The 20,277-nt window shown below is 28.4% G+C and overlaps 12 protein-coding genes across 12 annotated transcripts; 6 read left to right on the top strand and 6 right to left on the bottom strand.

The window, feature by feature from the left end:
- Positions 1-192: 192 nt before the first annotated feature.
- Positions 193-1,339, top strand: T552_01432 (hypothetical protein). Its single transcript, XM_018370015.1, has one exon. It carries the CDS (start codon positions 239-241, stop codon positions 1,301-1,303), a length of 1,065 nt encoding a protein of 354 aa, XP_018226169.1. The 5' UTR covers positions 193-238; the 3' UTR covers positions 1,304-1,339.
- Positions 218-3,109, bottom strand: T552_01431 (hypothetical protein). The gene is made up of 8 exons (XM_018370014.1): positions 2,938-3,109; positions 2,488-2,895; positions 2,254-2,439; positions 1,968-2,208; positions 1,724-1,920; positions 1,517-1,681; positions 1,197-1,470; positions 218-1,147 (listed from the first exon to the last, which is right to left on the bottom strand). Exons 1-7 carry the CDS (start codon positions 3,061-3,063, stop codon positions 1,321-1,323), a joined length of 1,473 nt encoding a protein of 490 aa, XP_018226168.1. The 5' UTR covers positions 3,064-3,109; the 3' UTR covers positions 218-1,147; positions 1,197-1,320.
- A 308-nt stretch (positions 3,110-3,417) lies between these two features.
- T552_01430 (hypothetical protein) lies at positions 3,418-4,513 on the top strand. The gene is made up of 5 exons (XM_018370013.1): positions 3,418-3,462; positions 3,506-3,633; positions 3,677-3,785; positions 4,040-4,165; positions 4,210-4,513. Exons 1-5 carry the CDS (start codon positions 3,427-3,429, stop codon positions 4,465-4,467), a joined length of 657 nt encoding a protein of 218 aa, XP_018226167.1. The 5' UTR covers positions 3,418-3,426; the 3' UTR covers positions 4,468-4,513.
- A 334-nt stretch (positions 4,514-4,847) lies between these two features.
- Positions 4,848-6,550, bottom strand: T552_01429 (hypothetical protein). The gene is made up of 2 exons (XM_018370012.1): positions 5,374-6,550; positions 4,848-5,331 (listed from the first exon to the last, which is right to left on the bottom strand). Exons 1-2 carry the CDS (start codon positions 6,502-6,504, stop codon positions 4,894-4,896), a joined length of 1,569 nt encoding a protein of 522 aa, XP_018226166.1. The 5' UTR covers positions 6,505-6,550; the 3' UTR covers positions 4,848-4,893.
- Positions 6,551-6,999: 449 nt separating this feature from the next.
- On the bottom strand, positions 7,000-7,681 carry T552_01428 (hypothetical protein). The gene is made up of 4 exons (XM_018370011.1): positions 7,666-7,681; positions 7,353-7,405; positions 7,185-7,304; positions 7,000-7,142 (listed from the first exon to the last, which is right to left on the bottom strand). The coding sequence occupies exons 1-4, from the start codon at positions 7,666-7,668 to the stop codon at positions 7,046-7,048; spliced, it is 273 nt and encodes a 90-aa protein (XP_018226165.1). The 5' UTR covers positions 7,669-7,681; the 3' UTR covers positions 7,000-7,045.
- A 251-nt stretch (positions 7,682-7,932) lies between these two features.
- T552_01427 (hypothetical protein) lies at positions 7,933-9,349 on the bottom strand. The gene is made up of 6 exons (XM_018370010.1): positions 8,798-9,349; positions 8,655-8,747; positions 8,461-8,610; positions 8,318-8,416; positions 8,169-8,272; positions 7,933-8,122 (listed from the first exon to the last, which is right to left on the bottom strand). The coding sequence occupies exons 1-6, from the start codon at positions 9,302-9,304 to the stop codon at positions 8,011-8,013; spliced, it is 1,065 nt and encodes a 354-aa protein (XP_018226164.1). The 5' UTR covers positions 9,305-9,349; the 3' UTR covers positions 7,933-8,010.
- A 503-nt stretch (positions 9,350-9,852) lies between these two features.
- T552_01426 (hypothetical protein) lies at positions 9,853-11,097 on the top strand. The gene is made up of 6 exons (XM_018370009.1): positions 9,853-9,964; positions 10,006-10,077; positions 10,119-10,415; positions 10,462-10,536; positions 10,585-10,980; positions 11,028-11,097. The coding sequence occupies exons 1-6, from the start codon at positions 9,899-9,901 to the stop codon at positions 11,052-11,054; spliced, it is 933 nt and encodes a 310-aa protein (XP_018226163.1). The 5' UTR covers positions 9,853-9,898; the 3' UTR covers positions 11,055-11,097.
- On the bottom strand, positions 11,073-12,997 carry T552_01425 (hypothetical protein). Its single transcript, XM_018370008.1, has 7 exons — positions 12,834-12,997; positions 12,700-12,781; positions 12,442-12,653; positions 12,085-12,391; positions 11,633-12,035; positions 11,385-11,586; positions 11,073-11,339 (listed from the first exon to the last, which is right to left on the bottom strand). The coding sequence occupies exons 1-7, from the start codon at positions 12,949-12,951 to the stop codon at positions 11,119-11,121; spliced, it is 1,545 nt and encodes a 514-aa protein (XP_018226162.1). The 5' UTR covers positions 12,952-12,997; the 3' UTR covers positions 11,073-11,118.
- Positions 12,998-13,745: 748 nt separating this feature from the next.
- T552_01424 (hypothetical protein) lies at positions 13,746-15,788 on the top strand. The gene is made up of 4 exons (XM_018370007.1): positions 13,746-13,836; positions 13,886-14,110; positions 14,160-15,114; positions 15,157-15,788. The coding sequence occupies exons 3-4, from the start codon at positions 14,396-14,398 to the stop codon at positions 15,740-15,742; spliced, it is 1,305 nt and encodes a 434-aa protein (XP_018226161.1). The 5' UTR covers positions 13,746-13,836; positions 13,886-14,110; positions 14,160-14,395; the 3' UTR covers positions 15,743-15,788.
- A 238-nt stretch (positions 15,789-16,026) lies between these two features.
- Positions 16,027-17,794, top strand: T552_01423 (hypothetical protein). The gene is made up of 9 exons (XM_018370006.1): positions 16,027-16,257; positions 16,305-16,411; positions 16,451-16,500; positions 16,545-16,712; positions 16,754-16,855; positions 16,900-16,989; positions 17,039-17,191; positions 17,239-17,424; positions 17,468-17,794. Exons 1-9 carry the CDS (start codon positions 16,073-16,075, stop codon positions 17,747-17,749), a joined length of 1,323 nt encoding a protein of 440 aa, XP_018226160.1. The 5' UTR covers positions 16,027-16,072; the 3' UTR covers positions 17,750-17,794.
- A 233-nt stretch (positions 17,795-18,027) lies between these two features.
- On the top strand, positions 18,028-18,919 carry T552_01422 (hypothetical protein). Its single transcript, XM_018370005.1, has one exon. The coding sequence runs from the start codon at positions 18,074-18,076 to the stop codon at positions 18,872-18,874; it is 801 nt and encodes a 266-aa protein (XP_018226159.1). The 5' UTR covers positions 18,028-18,073; the 3' UTR covers positions 18,875-18,919.
- Positions 18,920-19,239: 320 nt separating this feature from the next.
- Positions 19,240-20,277, bottom strand: T552_01421 (hypothetical protein; the record flags this gene model as incomplete). Its single annotated transcript, XM_018370004.1, has 1 exon — positions 19,240-20,277. One exon carries the CDS (start codon positions 20,275-20,277, stop codon positions 19,240-19,242), a length of 1,038 nt encoding a protein of 345 aa, XP_018226158.1.

Here is a 20,277-nt window from a genome sequence, read left to right as displayed (position 1 = left end):
TAATTAACGGGGTTTTTTGTGTTTTTTTATGTCTATATTGACTCTGTTACCTTTCTTTAAGTGGGAGATCTGTTTTTTTTAAAGAAAAAGCCTTTAAAACACACCTTTATGTGAAAGAATGAGAAATACCAGTTTTTTTAAAAAAAAAGGGATTAAAGAGCTATTTAGAGCAAGAATACCTTGTAATCCTTAAGAATATATATTTAGAAAGGATATAGTTGTTTTTTTTGTGTCAAAAATGGAGTTTGATTGGTCAAAATTAGATGAAGAATTTACACATAAAATGAAAGATTTTCTTAATGAACAGTTTCAAAAGATCTTTCATTCATCATATTTAAAGAATGTTAATGTTGAATATTTTGATTTTGGAACGGTTGCTCCGGTAGTTGATATTGAAAATATAGAAGATCCATATCCATATTTTTATGAGGATATGGAATCAAATCATAATGAATTAGGGGAGGGAATTACAAAGCATTGTCAGAATATGAAGGAGGAGGAGGATGAGAAGAATGAGCAAGATACAGATGTTTCTGTTGATGAATCAGATGTAGCATCAACAACATCACAACCTCCACCATATGTTGAAACGGGATTTCCTCAATTTCAAATACAAGATCTTACGAATTTATTGATGCATGATTCACCTATTACGTCTCATAAATCATCGAAATCAAATGTTGGTACAAATTGTCTTCCTTTTTTTCAATCAACGTTTTCAGGCTCATCGGGGAATATTGTCTCGGTATCAGGGCTATCTACACCACATTGGGTTGGAACTCATTTGTTAAATAGTCATTATCAATCATCATATAAAAACGAAGAAATTATTTCGCCAATTAATCAAAATATCCAAATAGCATTTTCTTCAAATATCTCACCGGTTACTACTCAAGCTAAAAACAATAAGGAATCTCAAAATACGGATTTTAATGAAGATTTTCAAATAAGGTTTCGAATTGCATATGAAGGAGATATAAGAATAGAAATTACAGCTGAATTGCATTTGAATTATCATTCAACGATGTTTATTACTCTTCCCGTCAAAATTACACTAACAGGACTATCATTTGAAGCGATTGGAATTTTAGCCTATGTTAATAAACGTTTTCATTTTTGCCTGATTGATGATGAACAAAAAGAGAAACTATTAAAAAACATCAAAATTGAATCAGAGATAGGAGATAAAAGTAAACAAATACTTAAAAATGTTGGAAAAATCGAAGCATTTTTGTTAGAGCAATTTAGAAAAATCATAGAAAGAGAATTAGTTTTCCCAAATTGGTTGACTATTGTTATATAGATAGTATAGAATCATATTTAAAATTTTAATGACCAATTTTTAAATTCTGCTATAAGAGCAAGTCCTGAAATAATTATGCCATGAATGAGTAGAATTAGAAATCCAACTATATTGCTAACTTCAAGTGTATTTATTAATGAATTTACTAATCCTGTTATTATATTTGCCTATTGTTGTATTTAAAAAAATGAATTAGAAAAGAAAGAAGCTTACAGTCAAAAAGACAATTAACCCATGTTTATTAACAGAATGAAGTAATAATGGCACTGTATCTGTGTATTTTGATGATAATCCATAAAAAATAAATTCAATAAGCATATTACATCCTATAGCACCGCAACCACATGCTGATACTAAGGATACATAAGGTAAATTAGCCTAAAAGGATAAATATAACTTCTTTTTGAAAAAATTGCCTACCAATCTTCTTGATATGGGATATTTCCCGAAAAAAAGAAAATAGAAATATACAATAAAATATAAAATAGAATATAAAAACATCTTTAAAGTCGTCTTATATTGATAAATAGTTATTGATTTATCTTTCTTTGAAGGTAGACTTCTATAAAATATATGTTCACCAATATGTATCCCAGCTAAATATATAGTTAAATAGCCTTTTAAAATTAATTCATCATAAATTATTCAATTTAAGAAAAAGAACCTATAAATGAAAATAAACCTTCTTTATTCGAAGAAATTAAATTGGTTCTTGAAGCATTTAAAACATATGTAAGAACATGCTCTTTCCGTGTCAACGATTCATTACAGATTAATAACAATGCTATAATAACAAGATATGATTTTAAATATTGACGCAAAAATTGTAAAAAAACAAGAGATAAAGAAAGAAATCCCAATGTAAAGAAAAAATTCCAATGAACACCATATTCAGTAACATGTTCCTAGCCTCGTAAACATTATTTTTAATAATATAATAAAATACATACGGGATAATCGCTTGCCTTAGTAATCAATATTCTAATAAAGCCAATAACAAAAAACATATACGATTGTTTAAAACATAAAACAAGCTTTTTTGAAAAAGAAATAGTTTTCTTTTCATAATTCTTTTTTATGCTCTTAATTGCTACAACACCAGATGAAAAAACAAAAAATCCTACTCCAAGATCCATCTAATATAATATTAAACCAAAAAAGAAGAAATTTCCAAAAAATCGCACCAATGATATTCCCCATGTCTCTACTTTTGCAAATTTCCGTGGAAATATTCTAAAATCTACAGCAAGGATTGACAAGCATGTTATTAACATAACTGCAGCACGATGAATTGTAATATATGATCTCAATTCCCCATTATTAACAATATTGTTATTATTTAGAGGATTTTTAAGCCCTTTTCTCACTTTCCGAGTTAGATTTTTCCCTGTTTTGAAGGCTTTAGGATAACGCCATATAAAAGGTATAGGAATTAATAGTATTATTGCTAAAAAAAATAAATGTGATGAAAAAATAGTAACAAAGAATAAGGGAATTATATAATAAATCCCAAATTCAATCAAAAATGTGAGAATTTCATAACCTTCATTAACACGCCGAGATCTAAGAGCTGCTGAAAAAACATGCATAAACTTATTGATTTCTAGATATAAAATATATAGTTAGATACTTACTACAATAATTGACATATGAAGACAAATTTCTATCATAGATTGACCTGTATGACCACTCATAAATGTCTCTTTTTGTAATTTATAGCTAGATTTCACATCTTTTTGAGAAACAGGATAGGATTCCATATTTATATATATATTTTCACAAATATATACCCAAAATATTCACAAACACAAATATATTTCCAAATCACTCAACCTATATTACCCATATATACTTTACATTAAATTCCATATTATCCACTTTTATATACCAAGAATATTTCTTATAGCTCTTCTATCCTTAAGAATACGTCCTATATAGATATTTCCTTGTTTCCTTTGATTTTTAACCTCTTATAAAAATTTTACTATAGACTCTATGTTCTATATTTTTATAAGTTTTATGTTAAAATAATCCCATTAATATACCTTTTCTATGTTAAACTATTCATTATTTCCTTATACACTGCATATATGCGTTATATATGCGTATTATATGCGCTGTGTATGCACTGCGCATATATAACGATGAATATTTCAGAAGTAAATTCCTAGTTTTTTAATTTATCTGCCTGATTCCTCCTAGAAAATCTCCTTATATGAAACGTCTGCTGATAGAAGCGTCTGGGAATCATTATCCGATATTTATTCTATTATCCGGACACTGGAGTTTCTTGAGAAGGCATATTTACGGGATATTATTTCATCTGAAGAGTAAGTTAAAGCCTTAAAACTTCTTTATTCTCTGATATTATAGATATACACCTACATGTCTACGGTTATTAGCACAATACAAGACGATTCTTAAGTCACCGTCAGTTGCTAATGCATTTGGATCGCTAGAAACATTCTGTGCAGCATATGAGGTATGAGGTTATTCAATTAAGTAAATCAATACGAATATAAGGGATGAAATGGAGATATAGAGATTCTGTTGAATATATGAAGCATATTTTATATGTATATATGATAAAAGAAAGATTATATGGGGATATATGCGTCAATTGAAGAGGGTTTATAAATATACAAGAAAACCTCTTTTAACAAGTGTCTAATGCATCATTTCTTTGAAAATTCGTTTTTATGGGATTTGGATGTTTTTTTCTAAGATTTTTTTTAGATTCCTTGCTTTCATGCAATATATCGCCTAAATGTTGGTGTTCCAGTAACAATAGAGCATGTTACTAAGAGCCCGTCGCTTCCAGAATCAGGGATATCAGCTAAACAAGTTGCAGAAGCGGTTCAGGTTTGAATAATTTTATTTTATTTAATAAAATTTAGTAATATCAGAATTTTATAACATTTATGGATGCTTTACGATTAAAATATACAGCAAAGGATCAATTACATCCTCTTTTATCAGAGCTTATGGTATCATTGAATGCAGTGACACATGAAATGTTTGAAGGGCGTGGAACAATTGTGCATTGGTTGATTTTGCTTAATAATATGTCAGCTTCAGAAGAAATCACAGAGCAACAAAGCCGACAAATGCTTTTTGATGTAGAAGGGGTATATAATGAATTCTATAAAAGTCTTTCTGTGTAAAAAAAGAACGTAAATGCGAATTCCAGATCAAATGGTTTTTATTGATATCATTTTATCTAGAACAAACAGCAGAATAATAACTATTATTCTAATCGTTGTTACTACAATAAATTAATAGACTGAAATCATCGTGAAATAGGGTCCTAGAATAGAATTTACTGAAGTCTGTATAAAAAAATTACACAGCAGATTATCTAAGATGATTCATGAAAAACAATGAAATCAATACTAATTATATCAGAATGAGATATGCAGGATATACATTTCGCCTCAATGTCTTATTTCGACTTTATTATTTAAAGACATAACACTTTTAGAATCACCAATTTAGAATTATGTACTTATTAACAATTGTGCTATTGATTTGATTAAAGGCGAAACCTTGATGAATCTTTGAAGCAATGTAAACCTTTGCAAGTCTTAATGTCACCTAATTGTCATTGTTTTTGTCATTTCTTGTAAACCACCTTTATTTCCAGAAAGACCGACCATTTGATCCATCGAAACTTTTTTTGTGCTTTCAAACACCCTCCAAAATTTAAGATTTTCATCACTCGCAGCTGTTGCAAGTACCTGACCATCTGGACTCAGGCAACTATGCAACACTCGGCTTTCGTGCGCAGGAATATCAATTGCTTTAGTTAAAGATGGATATTGCCAAATAGATAAATGATTATCCGGAAATCCATGCGAAGAAACGAGTTCGCGATACACAGGTGACCATCGAACAGACGTAACTTGTGATCCTGTATCAACCGAATGTGTTCGAGCTCCAGTTGTTGCATTCCAAAAATGAATAATACGATCTTGAGATCCTCCACCTGTACATAAAAGATTTAATTGCCACGGGCACCACGATAAAGCCTAATAATATAAGTAAATGTTTATTATTCTATTATAGCTCACTTTAACGGCTGCTATATGGTTAGTTTTCGTAAATTTTGGAACTGATGATCTAGAGTCCCAAATATTTACTAAATTATCATTCCCCCCACTTGCAAGTTGAGATCCATCGTATCTCCATTCAAGACCGCACACTTCTGATCCATGACCTTTCCATTCACTAACTTTGTGCTGTGCAATTCTTACATCATGATTCCAAATACTACCATCTCGACATCCACTGCTTAAAATATGCTTATCCCATGCTAATACACCAACACGCGCCTCATGTCCAGACATAGTTCTCATTTTAGAGCATGTTTCAATGTCCCATATTTGTACATCTCCATCACCCAGTCCAATTGATAAGTAACATCCATCTGCAGACCATTTTATACCAGAAACATATGTGTTTTGTTTAGCCTCCATTAAACATGAAACAGAACCACTATCCGCATCCCATACATAAACATTCCTCTCAAGTCCAATAGCAACTTTATTAAGGTTACTCCAGTCAAGTAAATTAAGATAATAATCATCAATCAATCCAGGTGCATCTAAAACACGTTCAGGTGCTGTAACAATACGTCGACGAAATTGTGATGACAATGCTGCCGGTTTAAGAGGTCGATTATATTGCGAACGAAGATCAATCGATCGACTAGTTTCTGGTGCACTTGGTTTAAATGCAAGAATACGTGTATTTAATGCAAGACCACACGCTTCTGCAACTGATGCTGTATATGCAATAGTTTCCGATGGATTATTTGTCCCATTATATGTATCTTGACTGCCTGTTTTATTCTCAATAACTGGATAAATCATTTTTGATGCTGCACTAGATGGTTGACTGGTACGTTGAGGAATAAACCGATCACATTGTAATCTAAATGATGTCCTTTTTGCTGTTCTTTGAGGACTAGATGGCGGTCCTGTACCAACAAGTGTCCAATCTGATGCTACAATATCAAGACGTAAAGGTGTTTGACGATAAATTGATGATTTGGGTGAATAAACTCGTTTTGCTGAGTGCAAATGAGAAATAACTGCTGCCGTTTGTCGTGGTGTTAATGGTGACTTCTGAATCTTTAATCCTGACGTTGGTGTACAGCAAATAGGATTCTTATCTAAATGTTTCATAGGCGTTGAAAGCATTTTTCATAAAATAATCAGAAAAAGTCCAAAAAAAAAATAAAAAAAGTGTCCAGCACAAATAAAAAACAAGTAAATGACGTCCTGCGTCTAAATTGTTAATAAATAATGAAAAAAATAAGCTTTAAATAAGCTTTAAATAGCTTTAAATTTCTTGAAAAAAGTATCGATGTTTATATTTGAAAATATTTGTTTATTTTTTGGTTACCGGGGAAACGAAAGAATAAGGTGATAGAGAGAGGGGTATAAAGATAAGAGATAAGAAGAAATAATAGTGAATATGAAGGTAAATGAAGGTAAATGAAGGTTATTTAAAGGGGTTTAAAGAAATATTTTTGACTTGAAAAATTTGAAATTAAATAGAGAGGTATTTTTTAACCTTTAATCTTAATGTAGAGGGTTAGGTTTTAGTTATAGGGTTAGGTTGTATGATTGGGTTAGGGTTAGGTTATAGGTAAAGTGTTAGAAAGAAACATAAGATTAAAATATAAGAAAAATATTGAATATTAAGATGCATTGATGTGTTATGATGATATAATTGATTCTAAGTTGAAAATTTTTGCATAATTTTTGCAAGAATATGAAGTGCAAAAACGCTACCAATAAATCCTAAACTAAGTACCAAAACAACGACAGGATCACTTTTAATATTAGAAAAGGAATATTTTATTATAAAAACTTACATAGTTAATCCAGGTGCATCATCAGTATATAATCGAAGCATTGTTGAACTTGAACCACCTGCACCAGCAGCTCGAGTACTATTTGGACGCTGAGATGAATGTCCTTGGGACATACGATGGCTATATATATGAAAAATAAATGTTAAAATAATATATGTTTAGTCTTACCGTACTTGAACTTTAACATTTTGAAACATATTAGATGGTACAGGTGAAGAAGACTATAATTTAATTAGCCTGTAAATAAAAAAAAATAATCAATCGATATTTAAAAGAAAAGATAATGTTAGATCTGTGCTAAAAACATGTATAACTCATTTATTTCTACTAAAGATTGAAATTTGTCAAAATTAAAAAAAAAGTATTTTCGAATATATAGAAAACTATTTCTATAATATTAACTGAATAAATTTAAATTATTTATTCCATATCCTATATCTTTTCGAGTGTTCTATGTAATAATTATTAGAGTATAACTTACCATGATTTAAATGATATTCTCGTTTAACTATGAAAATCATCTTCCTAGGTCAATGTCTTGTCACGTGACTTTTAGTATAAGAAAGTCCAAGTAAAGTCCAATTATACTTAGTCTTTGTTGTTGAATTAAATGAATGAAATGATAAAGAATTATTGAATTAAATGAATAGAATTGCGAATATTTTCTATTTTTTTTTTTGAGAAAGAAATTTGTAGTTGATATCCTCAATATGATACATAAGTTGATAGTTGAGAAAAATGTAAAGTGTAGATAAAATAGATAAATAGATAAGCAAGATTAATATCATGTAGTTAATATTTTCTTTTTTTTTTTCGAAAAAAATAATTAAGATTCATGGAGACTTAGGTCAAGAACTGTAGTTACATCAGGAACAGTTGTCAGATCTTCTAAAAAGGGTATTAAATCAAGTAATTCAGTATCATGTGAGTCGTTAAACCTATATTATTGTAAATAATATAAGAATTGAAAAAGTCTAGAATTACCAGCTCGAAATGGGTACAGCATGTGTTGGATGAAATATATAACTTACAGGAGAATTATCAATAATTAAAACATTTTTTAACTCACGCCCAAGTTGCGATAAATTCTTTAAAGAAAAGTTTGTATAAATATTTAAAAGATATAATTATACCTTAACGTAATTCCCTTGGTGATTAAAACATGATTCTCGAAATAATCGATGTTTAACAACGTGATGGATATCAAGCATATCTAATACAGGATCTGCATACTTTAAATAATTAGTAACCATTGTTCATCTTTCAATAGTTATACTTTAGAAAGAGATGCAGTAAAAACTACAATTTCAAAAAGTTCCCCCATTCGCTTCATAAATGAATCTACACCGGGACGCTTAATGACATAAACATTGTGATATGTAGAGTCGATTTTTACAGGGATAATAAAATCTGCCTGATGAATAACCTTTTTTTTAGTAAAAGCCTAAAATATTAATTTTAAATTCATACTTTAAATGAAGAATGAACAAGTGTTTCGTCTAAATCTAAAACAAGACACTTTTTCCCTTTATCTGCTTCAAGAACTGGTCCTAAAAGCCATTTCTTATATTTTCGCATTAATTAAGAACTCAATCTTTGTTATTTTTACTTACAGAATTAACACTAGGTTCAAGTGAATCCGTTGTTGAATGAGATACATCTGTCTTGTCCGATGTATCAAAAAATAGCGGTTTTCTAATCGAATCATTAATTTCTACCCTTCTGGCTTCATGATTTCCTAATAAAATATCCATATTCCCTTCTTCTATACTGATTGAATTCTCATTTGTTGAGATCTTAGATAAATCTGATTGATTTTCAAGAAATGCATTTCTGATGCTACTTTCTTCTCCCAATTTTAAGTCTAACGCTTCTGAATCTTTAATCTCTTTGTTTTCTTGTTTTTCTTTATTCAAAAGATGCTCAGATGGTACAACACAACAAACAAATAGATGTAGAAACATCCGTGACATTTTACTTCTACTAAATCCTAATTTTGACTTCTTTTTTTTTTTCTTCAACCTAAGTTCAACTGAAAACTTCTCAAATGACTCTGTAGACATGCTTCTTGGTGGTATTTTATGGAGAATTGGTGGTTCTTCTTCCTGAAGCTCTGTCATGATAATTGCATGTAAATTTATGCTTTTTTTTCTGAAAAAAAAATGTATTTCTATAGTATTCTGTTTATTATAAAGGTTTTAATAGAATTTCAATGGATTTTCAGCTATTTCAGGATTTTTGCCGCTCTTTTTCTATGCTCCTTGTATCTGTTAACGCGATAATCTTAAGGGAAAATATCAGACAGATACAAAAAAAGTATTAAAAAATATCTTTTTAATAAATAATTTCCTCTATTTTACAATGATTTAAACTAAAATTGCATATATTTGTTATATTCTATTAATTATTTTTATCTTGTCTATCCTAAATAAAGGACATATTTATATCTAATCTACCTTAAATACCCGCTTTTATTTCCCCTAAAACAGCTCACTTGTTCATTCACAATTCGTGGTTGTCAAGGTTTGATGCTTATTTTTATTGAAATAAGCAATTCCTCTGTGCTTATTAAATATCTATTTTATTAATATTTTTATTAATATTTAATCAGGATTTTTTTTATTAGTTTTTCAGAAAATCATTTTATCCAAATGATAAACGTTAATTTTATCTAAGAAATAGCAGATTTTTTTATTCGTTTATCCACCCGATTTATGACTAACGAGGAGGAGACACAGGAGGACGGATGGAGCTTGGATGATTATCCAAGCGATATTGAGGTACACCATGGTTTCCAGTATATTTTTGATAAAAGGATTAGTCGCTTGATTTAATTCATTTAAAACTAAAAGAAATTGTTACACTTCATCTTGAACGATTTTCTAAGCTCAAAGTATTTGATAATTTATATGGGATTTTTTAATATTTAATCAGATGCTATGTTTAAGACAAAATCAGATTGATATGTTTCCTCATCCATCAAATCTTCCGACGAATCTGGTGGAATTGGATCTTTACGATAATAATATTTCATATATTCCAGAATATGTAGTATTTCCAGGCCTGGAGACGTTGGATTTGAGTTTTAACTGTATTAAACATATTCAACATCTTGAAGAATGTAATAATCTTAAAAACTTGTATTTTGTGCAAAATAAAATATCAAAAATTACGGGTCTGGATAAATTGGAAGCACTGGTTAACCTTGAATTGGGAGCGAATCGTATACGAGTAGTGTTAAAGAAGTTTTAAGATATTTATTAAGATATTGGTATAGACAATTGAAAATCTTGAAAATCTGGTTCATTTGAAGGAATTATGGCTTGGGAAGAATAAAATTACAGAGCTTAAGGTATAAATAATAGTGATTATCGATTGGAGAAAAGGTAAATGGTATTAGGGTCTAAAAACACTTCAAAATCTTCGTATTCTTAGTTTACAATCAAATCGGTTAACATCACTTAATGGTTTAGAAGAATTAGGTGATGTATTAGAAGAGCTATATGTTTCGCATAATGGAATCGTGTCGATCGAAGGACTCCAAGTTCTTAAACGACTTAGAGTTTTGGATATTTCGAATAATAAAATTGAAAAATTGGAGTATATTAATCAAAATACAGAACTACAGGAATTGTGGGCAAGTTATAATCAATTATCTGATTTCGAAAACATTGAAAAAGAGTGTAAAACTATGAAAAACTTGGTTACAATTTATCTAGAAGGGAACCCTTTACAAAAAACGAATGGACCGACATATAGGAACAAAATAAAATTGATTGTCCCTTGGATAAAACAGGTCATTTTAATTACTTTTTAAAATAATATATTAATGTACATGATTAGATTGACGCTACATGTGTACAAATTTAAATTTTATCTCCAAAAGAAATTATAAATTAATAATTAAATATATTTTTGACTTTTCAATAATTTTTCAATAATATTTAAGTAATAATTTTTCGATTAAACAAGCTGAAATACTTACACACATCATAACACAAATAACTAAATTACTTTTTTTAAACGCATCTTCTCCATTCATTCCTTTATACAATGCATATGTTGAAAAAACGGATCCTAAATTACCTAAACTAGAAAGAAGAGCTGATGAAGTGGCTACATTTATATTTGGTTGTGATGCGAAAATATGAGCACCTATATTATTTTTAATAATATAAAAATGCTAAAAATAATTCATACACCATGCCATACAAATAGGAACACTAGGAGCTATTCCAAACGCGCTGATTAGCAACCCTGCATACTGGGTCCATGTATTTTCCGAAAATGTTAAAACAAGCATACCAATAATAACAGTGGTGCAACAAAAGATATAAGGTATAACCCTAGATTTATAATGGTTAGAAATACTAATTATTAATATAGCACCAGCTAGATTGGCCTATTTTCCGTCAATTTGAATTTAATACTTGTGAAAATAATATTACGATCCAAATACATCCATATAATAAACTAATTGTAAGATCTGATATATTACTATCAATAGACTGAATGATAGTGCTTCCATAAATCTGAATAGCAATACCAACTCCGATAGATCCAAAATACATAATAATTAAAAGCCATATTTTCGGATTAATAAATACAAGCATAAATTTATAAAAAGACCATGGTTCTTTTTTAGATAATTTAGACAAAAGATATTGTTTTTCGTATGGTTCAAAAAAATGTTTTTCAGTAGTTTTTTTAATTCTTTTAAATATTCTTACAATTGGTGATGAAGATTGCAGCTCTTCTTTAGTGATAGGTGTTTCCGTTAATAGTTGCGGTAATGTCAGCATAGTAATGGTACCAGCTATTATTGAAAAAACTCCATATGTTAAAAACAACCTTATTTGATTTTTAAAAATAAAAAAAAAATAAAATGAGGCAAATATACCATTTATATCCTTGAAGATTAGCGACTCCATTTATTTTTTGAAATCCCATGCTTAAAAATCCGACTAACATAGATGATATCTGTGCTGCCGTAAAATACCATAAAATACGCTTCTGTATCATATATGATGGATAATATAATGTTAGATAATAAGCCAATCCAGGCCATAATCCAGCTTCTATAAACCCTAACATAAATCGAAATATATAAAACTCAGTTGAGTTTGAAATAGAAATATGCAAAATACATGTAATTCCAATATACATCACTGTTTGTGATAACAAAAATCGTGGTGTAATATATACCACTATCAAAATATTAATTGATTAAATATTATATCAATCCGGTTATCTTTACTAATCATATTACTAGGAACCTCAAATACAACATAACCTAGATAAAAAAGAGAAAGACCTATACTCACTTCACGTGAGGAAAGTTTAACAAGTTGTTGAAGAGAATCTCCTTGTGAAAAATTCATAGTAAGTGATACACTGATAATAGATTTGGCTGAAAATGCACAAAAATAAAGCAACCAAAGACATGGAATAAGACGAAAATCAAGCTTCCTTGATAAATATGATAAATTGGATACTGATATATCGCTTAATTTACCTGTATATTCGCTTTATCGTCCGTTCATCAATATCTTCAGCCAAATTCCCCATTTCCTTCTTTATTTCAACGCTAGATTCATCTAAAGTCTGTCAATATCGGCTTATATGCGCATAAAAACTTCAAATACTGACATGTATGCGTCTGATTACCCTCCTTATTAAATTCCGCTGGATTCACTTTCTCTTCAATATTGATAGAATCATCTGTTACGATGCTCTTATATGCCTCTGGATCTTCTTTATATGTCATTTCTGCCTAATTAGATGGGATTTCAAGCTGATATAATGCTTTTTTCTAAGAAAAATATGAATTCTATATTAGAATCTACCAAGACAAAAACCTGTTAAAATATGTAAAACATATGTAGGATAGAACTAAGGCTTCTTTTCTGATGATTATATCCAAAAAAAACTAGAGAATTCTAGTTTTATGAATTTTTTTATTAAATTTTTATATGGGGGAGCAACGAAGACAAAGGTATATAATTCGCATACAACACGGATATAATCTGGTAGGTTCTTATTTATGGTGCATATAAAGGGTATTAACACATAGTAATGTTTTTAGAATGTATTAGATGTGTTTATGAAAGATTTACTGTATATGAAGAATATTAAATGAGAAAAAATATAGAATTGGTCTATATAAAGGTACTTAATAACACAGAAGGCATATATTATGGGTTCTTTTCTTAGAATGAAGCAAAAAAGTTCTTAAAAGGTTAATATGAGGACAAAATGAATATACATTTATAATATATAAAAATTATATTAAAAAGAATGAGTTAGTTTTGGAAGGAGAGTTATAGGAAATTATTTTAAGAGACATTTATATATGGGAAAAGATTGTTAAAGAATGATTTGTTTATTTAATAGGCGAATGTTTTATTATTTTTTGAAAAAAGCAAATTAAATAAGATATGATTGAAAGGGAGGGGGAGAGGAAGTGTATAAAGATATAGAAGATTAAATATAATATTTTCAGAGGATCTGGATTTGCCTTTTGTGTTATTTGAAGTATAATGGAATGTTTAACAGGTTATTTTTAGAAAAATATAGATTATTTTAAAAATATCATTATAATATAAAAATGATGAAAGAAGAATATGATAATATTACATTAAATGAGTTAAAGGTGAGTATATTATAGTAAGAAAGTATTGTATTTGATAGTATAAAACTAGAACATATGTCGAACTTTATGTCTTCCAGTTAAAGGGAAAAAAGCAGAATTAATAGAGGTAATTTATTGGATTTTATATAATAAATAAAACTGTACGATCAATTGTCGAGTTTTGCTAATAAAAAAAAGAGAATAAAAGCTAAAAAGGCTGAAAATTCTAATAAGGAGGAGATAAAATCAATAAAACCTGTAGAAGATTCTTTAAAAGTTGAAAAAGAACAATTAGGTAAGACAAAATGTTTTAATGTTATTGATTTAAATCTAAAGAAATGAAGATGTGACAAATAATATAGATTTAGAGACAGTAAATACTCATAAAGAGTCAAAAATAACGTCAGTTAAAGAAGACTTAGAAAATGTTCCTAAAGATTTGAAAAAAAAAATCAATTCAAGTTCTAAATCTTTGATAAAGACGTCTATAGTTGAAAAGATAAATACATATGGTACACCACATGTTAAACCAGTTATTTCTAGGAAATTAAAAAAAGTTAAAATAAAATTTGTTAAGAAAATGGGTACTATTGTTAGAGATACTCAGGAACCTGTCTTAGCTCGACAAATAGTACATACAGTTCATGATTCTGATATTTTACCTCTAAGCATTGGAAAACCCCCTTCACTTTCTCTTCGTGACAAAATAAATAAATATTCTTTCATATTCTCTCGGCTTGCTTTTTCTTTGCCGTCTTGTGAGAGATATAAGTTTCTTTGTACATTGGCACTTGTTTGCAAACTTTGGAATTTTTCTGTTAAATTTGCATGGTATCACCTTATATTATTGGAATTCCCTGGAAAACGTACTGAAACATGGATTTCTTCTGTTGATCCTACTATACACACTCTTCGTTTATGGTATATTCATAGACAAAAAGAAAAACAACATGTTCTCAAACTTTTTAAGAAAAGTTGGATAGAAAGATTATTTAGGGTGTATGGACAAACATTTTCTTATAATTTTTCAACTCCACAAAAAGAACTCTGGTTTTTTGGTATTTCTTATGGTTTACTATCTGATCCTGATGAAAGAGGTCAATGGGAAGTTTCTCTTCGTTTTTGGATTTCTCGTTTTGTTTTAAGATTAATGAGTGGAGAATCTTGGGAATCTTGGCATATGTTTTTTAATCAGATGCATGATAATATGATTATTAGTGCAAAAAGTATTGGGAATAGTGATATTTGGAGAATTGAATGTTCTGGTGACAAGGCATGGTATATTTCTAGCCAATCTGGGTAATTAATAAATTTTTTTTGATTTTTAATAACAGAAATTAGTGAAGCAATTGGATGGGATTTTTCTTTGGGCATTCGTTCTACATTTAATATGGAAAATATTACATGGAAAGACTTGCGTTTCGATTGGAAAAAATATATTTCTACAATTATTAATCAATCATTCCCCTCTGAATTATTCGATCTTATTTTTTTTCATGGAGATTCTAGTTTATATCCTCATGGCATTCATAAAGGCATAAAAGATCCTTTACGGTTTTCTTTAGCAAAAAGATTTGTTTTATCACATGTGATTAGTTATGGTATATCTGGATCACATGAATCTCGACCATTTTCTTATTGTCCAAATTCAAAGTTTATTCTTGATTTAGAAAAAATATATTCTGTTGAAAACGTTCGTTTATCTGGTGAAACTGCTGTTTATAATCAGGTTTTATGCCAAGGTCTTTCTTATATTCAAACTACTGAAGTAGGAATGTTTGTTCTTGATGAAATTGGTCTAGAAGTAGGCGATGATGTTTGTGGTGTTCGTGATATTTGGACACTTCTTTTAGGATGTAATACATGGGGCAACGCACATGATCCTATTACCGCTGAAAATATGATCCTCTCTTTATTTCAAACATAAGGATTTCTATTAAGATTTTTCATTAATTTTCATTACAAATTTAAACATAACTAAGCTTTGCTTTATTTCTATATATCAATTATCTTAAAAAAATTATTTAAACTAATTTCTTTAGACTTCTAGTCATTTATATTATAACACTTTTATATACTGATATATCACAATATCTCTATAAACCTTTAATTATATATGAAACTCAGCTTAAGATAATTTTAATATTAAACTTGGTATATGGCTTTTTACTATTAATATTTTAGGGTTTCTTAATATCTACACTTTATAACTTATTTATAGGAATTTATTCTCTTTAATACTGTAACTTAGATTATAATGAATTATAATAAACATGAGTTTGTTTCAGCAATTAAACAGTATATTAATACTGAAGAAATTCAAAATATTCTTATACCTTATCTTAAAAGTTTACCAATTGACATTTTGGCTAAAGTAGAGCCTCAGGATCCTCTAGAAGTTTTAGATCCTGAAACTTATAGTATTGGATACCTTTATATTCTGTATATAAGAGTTTTTTGTCTATCTATATGTCTGATATATTGAATAGACTTGCAAGAGGACAAATATCAAAGCCGGAATTAATATGGGAGAATTGTATCACATTTCTAAATACTTTTAATATTTCCTTAGTATCTACTATGGCATCAGATGAATGTAGGCTTATATTGTCTATATTTTTCTTAACATTTATAGTTAAGGAAATTTTGAAATGGATTTGTGATAATGCAAGTACTATTGATAAGGTAAATAATGTAAATTTATAGAATTTTTAATAAATTTATTTTAGTCATTTGTTGTTATAGACATTTTAAAGTCAACTCTTGAAAGATATCCAGATTTTTTAGTTTCATTAACACCTGTTCGCACTATTTTTGTGAAACAATGTTTTGTTACAAAAGAATATGAAAAAGCGCAATTTATTTTGGATACAGATGTGGAGATTTTTGATAAGAATGTATTTTTTTTTAATATTATAAGTTTTTTTTACATTTTTAGAATGGAATTAGTTATATAGATCATCTATTATATCATTTTTACGGGGCACTTATATATATCAAATTAAAGCTTTTTGATAAGGCATTACAGTTTTTCAGGATTGTTTGTTATTTCTTATTTTTATTCATTTATTTAATAAATTAAAGATTATATCTGCACCTACACTTAATACGTCAGTTATTCAGGTTAATGGATATAAAAAATTTATTATATTAAGTCTTATTGTTAATGGAAAGGTATAAAATTTCTTGAAATACATTTTTTTATATTAATTGAATTGTTTAGATGGAACCAATTCCCTATATTACTGATTCTGTTGCTAGAAAAACATATAAAGTTCTTGGAAAAGTATATAATGAATTTTCTGAAGCTTATGAACGTCAAAATCATGAAGAAATAAAGAATGTCTATTTTAAACATAGATCTGTATTTATTAAGGTTTATAATTTCCTCCTAATTTATTAATTATCAATTAAACATTCTAGGATAAAAATAATAAGCTTATAAAATATGCAATTAATTCACTTTCATATCATGAAATATATAGACTTAAAGAAATATACACATCCATTTCTATTATTGATATTAATAAAAAAATTGGTCCTTGGCATGGCATTCCTTTAGATTCACAAGATTCTTACAATTTGACTGAAAAATTTATTTCAAATATGGTTTGTTTAATTCATTCTACCTATCTAACTACTAATTAATAAGATTAAAAACGGAAAATTGAATGCCAATATCACTGACTATAATTCACAAAGAGTTGTTAATTTTATTAATACAATTTATGATAAAAAAATTCAAAAAGAAACTTTGCTCAAACAAACAAAAGATATATCTCTACTAATAAATAAACTATCTAGTTCAAACTATTCATCTAATCTTAATAATGTCTATTTGGCTGTTCAATCTTCTCTCTCGAACCAACACACACTTTTCAATAATCAAATAAATTCTATACATAATTTTCCAAATCTTTCAAATAATTCTTAATTCAATATTTCAACTATATTTCACACAAAAATACTCATTTTTCTTCCATTTTTCTTACAAATTTCTTAATACTCTTATGTCTCACTTTAATTGGTTACTGTGGCAACTCTGTTGATATTTTGATTTTAACTGCAGATCGAAAATTTATAAGACTACTTTTTTTTTTTAAAAAAAATGCAGAAAATATTATGTTTTACAAGGGTTTATAGGCCATTTTACTTATTAATATTTATTTATTTATGAATATATTTCTATTATTACAATTGAGCTAGTTTTTGGGAAAATTTCTATTATATAATTTAAAGGTTAATTAAGTATTGGGAAATGTCAGCAGCTATTTTACCTACGCCTGTTGCAAATTCAAATATACAGGTTGAACATTATCATTTGCGGGAGAATCCGGATAAGCCGTCGGAAAAGATCTGGGTTCCAGTAGTTAAGCTTTCACAACCATTTTTATGGAGAAATGGATATAATAATACAACAGAACCAGCAGCACCTAAAAAAATAGATTTAGAGAGGGGACCGGAATCTAAATTTAGTTCAGAATCGGGTAGTAAATGTTCTAAAGAGAGTCGTCATACATATTTTCTTTTTCCTCCAGAAATGCAAAATTCTCAAAAAACATCAGGGTTGGAAAAAACGTTTTCATCAACAGTTAATTCAGAGAGAACGACAGCAAATTTTTCCTTTCCTAGAAGATCGGCTATAAGATCATTGGCTACACCTGTTCAAGGTGGAGATTTAAAGTCCAATTCACCTAGTTTGAGTCCTTTTACAGAGGCTATTCGAAGACCTTTTATTATTCCGCAGTACGAAGTGCCTCATTTGTCTCCGGATAAATATCTTACATCATCGTCAATTATTTCTTTATCTTTTCCTTTGAAAGAGCTTTATTATACACATTATATTATATTACTTATTGGCTTTATATTTCCTCCTTTATGGGTTTTATATGGATTTCATTGTTTGGATTGCTATCTTCCTTATACACCATTTACAATGGAACAAGATGTAAAAAGATATAAATATATTGCAAGTATTCTTGGGGTAATTGTTGGTATATCAAGTATAATTGCAGTGATTGTTAGTATTTCTATGATAGTAACTTTAAGAAATCAATAGACTACTGAGATATTCAGCAGACCTCTTATTTTGATAAAATAGTATGCTTGGCTTGGATATATCGGGTTTAAATCAAAATTTATTTTTATATTTTATATTTTATACAGACATTAGTCTGTTTTTTGATATTAAAGATGTAAAATAATAAATATTTTTGATTTTAATAAACTCAATTAGTTATATTTTGAAATAGATGCCAAACAAACTAATTATATAATGATTTTAATAATATGATTATACATAAAAATTACATTAGTATTTCTTTATATTCATAACATACTAGTTCAAATTATGTTTTTAATATTAGACAATTTTAAATATGTTTATAAAAATGCGCGTAAATATTAACAGATATATGTTATCTCTCAGTTAAAATTGTTTATAAATGTTATTTCTGAAACAGTCCGCTTCGTTTCATTGTCTCTTAACCCAAACATAGCTGCTTTTATTGCTTGTTTAGTAGCATTATCTACTGCATTGTCAGAAAAAATATTATATGATTCCAATTTTGATTGAGAGATATTTTTTTGCTCGTCTACTTTGAGTTTAGGAGAAACTAACTCAGATGCTAGGGTATCTTCTGTTTTAATTTCCTTTTTGTTATCTTTAAATTTTACAAAATATGTTGGTTTTGATGAATGTAAAGAAGAATCATGATTTAATATTTTCGAAGGATTCTGTTTTAAAATTTCTTCACAATTTGAATCATTGTTTTGTTTATTATTTTCATGAATGTTTAAAGTAGTACCAGATTGACAAACAGTATTTTTTTTCTTCTTAGATGCAATTTTATTATCTTTTTTTTGCTTAGAAATATTATTGGATAATGAATCAAAAGATGCAAGAGGACCAGGCAAACACCATTTTGGGAATTCTGAATAATTTAATTTTTTCTTATAGTAGGTCCATCTTCCAAAAGCTTTTGCTAACTCTACGAAATCCCCAGAAAAAAACTGAAAAGGTAATTCTAGTTTTATAGCACGATGTTGTCTCTGTGTTGGCATATTTAGTTTCTCCCCATTTGCTGTAATTGGTGCTAGCCCTTTTGCCATTTGAGCATGTATAAATAAATATTTAGCTAGCATTTCACAACCTGCTAATTCCTTTTCATGTATTTTTCTATTTTTTGATTGCTCATTTATATTTGAAATTTTCTTATGATGTAAATAATGATCAAAATTCTCAGCATGATCAAGGGGTATAGATAAATAGTGTAACGTAGAAAACCAAAGAAGTTTTTCAAAAAACGGATATCTAAATTTTTGTGGTACCTTAGTACGTCGCTCAAGATTAGCTATTGATAATTGCATTTCAATATGAAGATGAGTTAAAAAGTTCCCTCCTAAAACAAGTGAATCTGACGGTGTATGAACTGCATGAATCCATCCAGAAGGAATTAACAT

Source organism: Pneumocystis carinii (assembly GCF_001477545.1).
Source record: "Pneumocystis carinii B80 chromosome Unknown supercont1.6, whole genome shotgun sequence".
Taxonomy (NCBI): Eukaryota; Fungi; Ascomycota; class Pneumocystomycetes; order Pneumocystales; family Pneumocystaceae; genus Pneumocystis; species Pneumocystis carinii.
This window is presented reverse-complemented; position numbering and strand designations above follow the sequence as displayed.

What these genes read in the sequence shown, in the direction of transcription:
- T552_01432 (XM_018370015.1), top strand. Translation starts at nt 239, where the DNA reads ATGGAGTTTGATTGGTCAAAATTAGATGAAGAATTTACACATAAAATG.
- T552_01431 (XM_018370014.1), bottom strand. Translation starts at nt 3,063, where the DNA reads ATGGAATCCTATCCTGTTTCTCAAAAAGATGTGAAATCTAGCTATAAA. An exon ending in CTAAGGCAAGCGATTATCCC is followed by an intron (nt 2,209 to 2,253) that starts GTATGTATTTTA and finishes TTACGAGGCTAG; the next exon opens with GAACATGTTACTGAATATGG. An exon ending in AGGTTTATTTTCATTTATAG is followed by an intron (nt 1,921 to 1,967) that starts GTTCTTTTTCTT and finishes TAATTTTAAAAG; the next exon opens with GCTATTTAACTATATATTTA.
- T552_01430 (XM_018370013.1), top strand. Translation starts at nt 3,427, where the DNA reads ATGCACTGCGCATATATAACGATGAATATTTCAGAA. An exon ending in CATTCTGTGCAGCATATGAG is followed by an intron (nt 3,786 to 4,039) that starts GTATGAGGTTAT and finishes GATTTTTTTTAG; the next exon opens with ATTCCTTGCTTTCATGCAAT. An exon ending in AAGTTGCAGAAGCGGTTCAG is followed by an intron (nt 4,166 to 4,209) that starts GTTTGAATAATT and finishes TAGTAATATCAG; the next exon opens with AATTTTATAACATTTATGGA.
- T552_01429 (XM_018370012.1), bottom strand. Translation starts at nt 6,504, where the DNA reads ATGCTTTCAACGCCTATGAAACATTTAGATAAGAATCCTATTTGCTGT. An exon ending in ACCATATAGCAGCCGTTAAA is followed by an intron (nt 5,332 to 5,373) that starts GTGAGCTATAAT and finishes TTATATTATTAG; the next exon opens with GCTTTATCGTGGTGCCCGTG.
- T552_01428 (XM_018370011.1), bottom strand. An exon ending in AATGTTAAAGTTCAAGTACG is followed by an intron (nt 7,305 to 7,352) that starts GTAAGACTAAAC and finishes TCATATATATAG; the next exon opens with CCATCGTATGTCCCAAGGAC. An exon ending in GATGCACCTGGATTAACTAT is followed by an intron (nt 7,143 to 7,184) that starts GTAAGTTTTTAT and finishes TAATATTAAAAG; the next exon opens with TGATCCTGTCGTTGTTTTGG.
- T552_01427 (XM_018370010.1), bottom strand. Translation starts at nt 9,304, where the DNA reads ATGACAGAGCTTCAGGAAGAAGAACCACCAATTCTCCATAAAATACCA. An exon ending in ACCAAGGGAATTACGTTAAG is followed by an intron (nt 8,273 to 8,317) that starts GTATAATTATAT and finishes TTTTCTTTAAAG; the next exon opens with AATTTATCGCAACTTGGGCG. An exon ending in GCTGTACCCATTTCGAGCTG is followed by an intron (nt 8,123 to 8,168) that starts GTAATTCTAGAC and finishes ACAATAATATAG; the next exon opens with GTTTAACGACTCACATGATA.
- T552_01426 (XM_018370009.1), top strand. Translation starts at nt 9,899, where the DNA reads ATGACTAACGAGGAGGAGACACAGGAGGACGGATGGAGCTTGGATGAT. An exon ending in ATAAAATTACAGAGCTTAAG is followed by an intron (nt 10,537 to 10,584) that starts GTATAAATAATA and finishes AAATGGTATTAG; the next exon opens with GGTCTAAAAACACTTCAAAA. An exon ending in TTGTCCCTTGGATAAAACAG is followed by an intron (nt 10,981 to 11,027) that starts GTCATTTTAATT and finishes GTACATGATTAG; the next exon opens with ATTGACGCTACATGTGTACA.
- T552_01425 (XM_018370008.1), bottom strand. Translation starts at nt 12,951, where the DNA reads ATGACATATAAAGAAGATCCAGAGGCATATAAGAGCATCGTAACAGAT. An exon ending in AATCTTCAAGGATATAAATG is followed by an intron (nt 12,036 to 12,084) that starts GTATATTTGCCT and finishes AAATCAAATAAG; the next exon opens with GTTGTTTTTAACATATGGAG. An exon ending in TCCTATTTGTATGGCATGGT is followed by an intron (nt 11,340 to 11,384) that starts GTATGAATTATT and finishes AAAATAATATAG; the next exon opens with GTGCTCATATTTTCGCATCA.
- T552_01424 (XM_018370007.1), top strand. Translation starts at nt 14,396, where the DNA reads ATGGGTACTATTGTTAGAGATACTCAGGAACCTGTCTTAGCTCGACAA. An exon ending in TATATTTCTAGCCAATCTGG is followed by an intron (nt 15,115 to 15,156) that starts GTAATTAATAAA and finishes AACAGAAATTAG; the next exon opens with TGAAGCAATTGGATGGGATT.
- T552_01423 (XM_018370006.1), top strand. Translation starts at nt 16,073, where the DNA reads ATGAATTATAATAAACATGAGTTTGTTTCAGCAATTAAACAGTATATT. An exon ending in ATTGGATACCTTTATATTCT is followed by an intron (nt 16,258 to 16,304) that starts GTATATAAGAGT and finishes TATATTGAATAG; the next exon opens with ACTTGCAAGAGGACAAATAT. An exon ending in TACTATGGCATCAGATGAAT is followed by an intron (nt 16,412 to 16,450) that starts GTAGGCTTATAT and finishes TAACATTTATAG; the next exon opens with TTAAGGAAATTTTGAAATGG.
- T552_01422 (XM_018370005.1), top strand. Translation starts at nt 18,074, where the DNA reads ATGTCAGCAGCTATTTTACCTACGCCTGTTGCAAATTCAAATATACAG.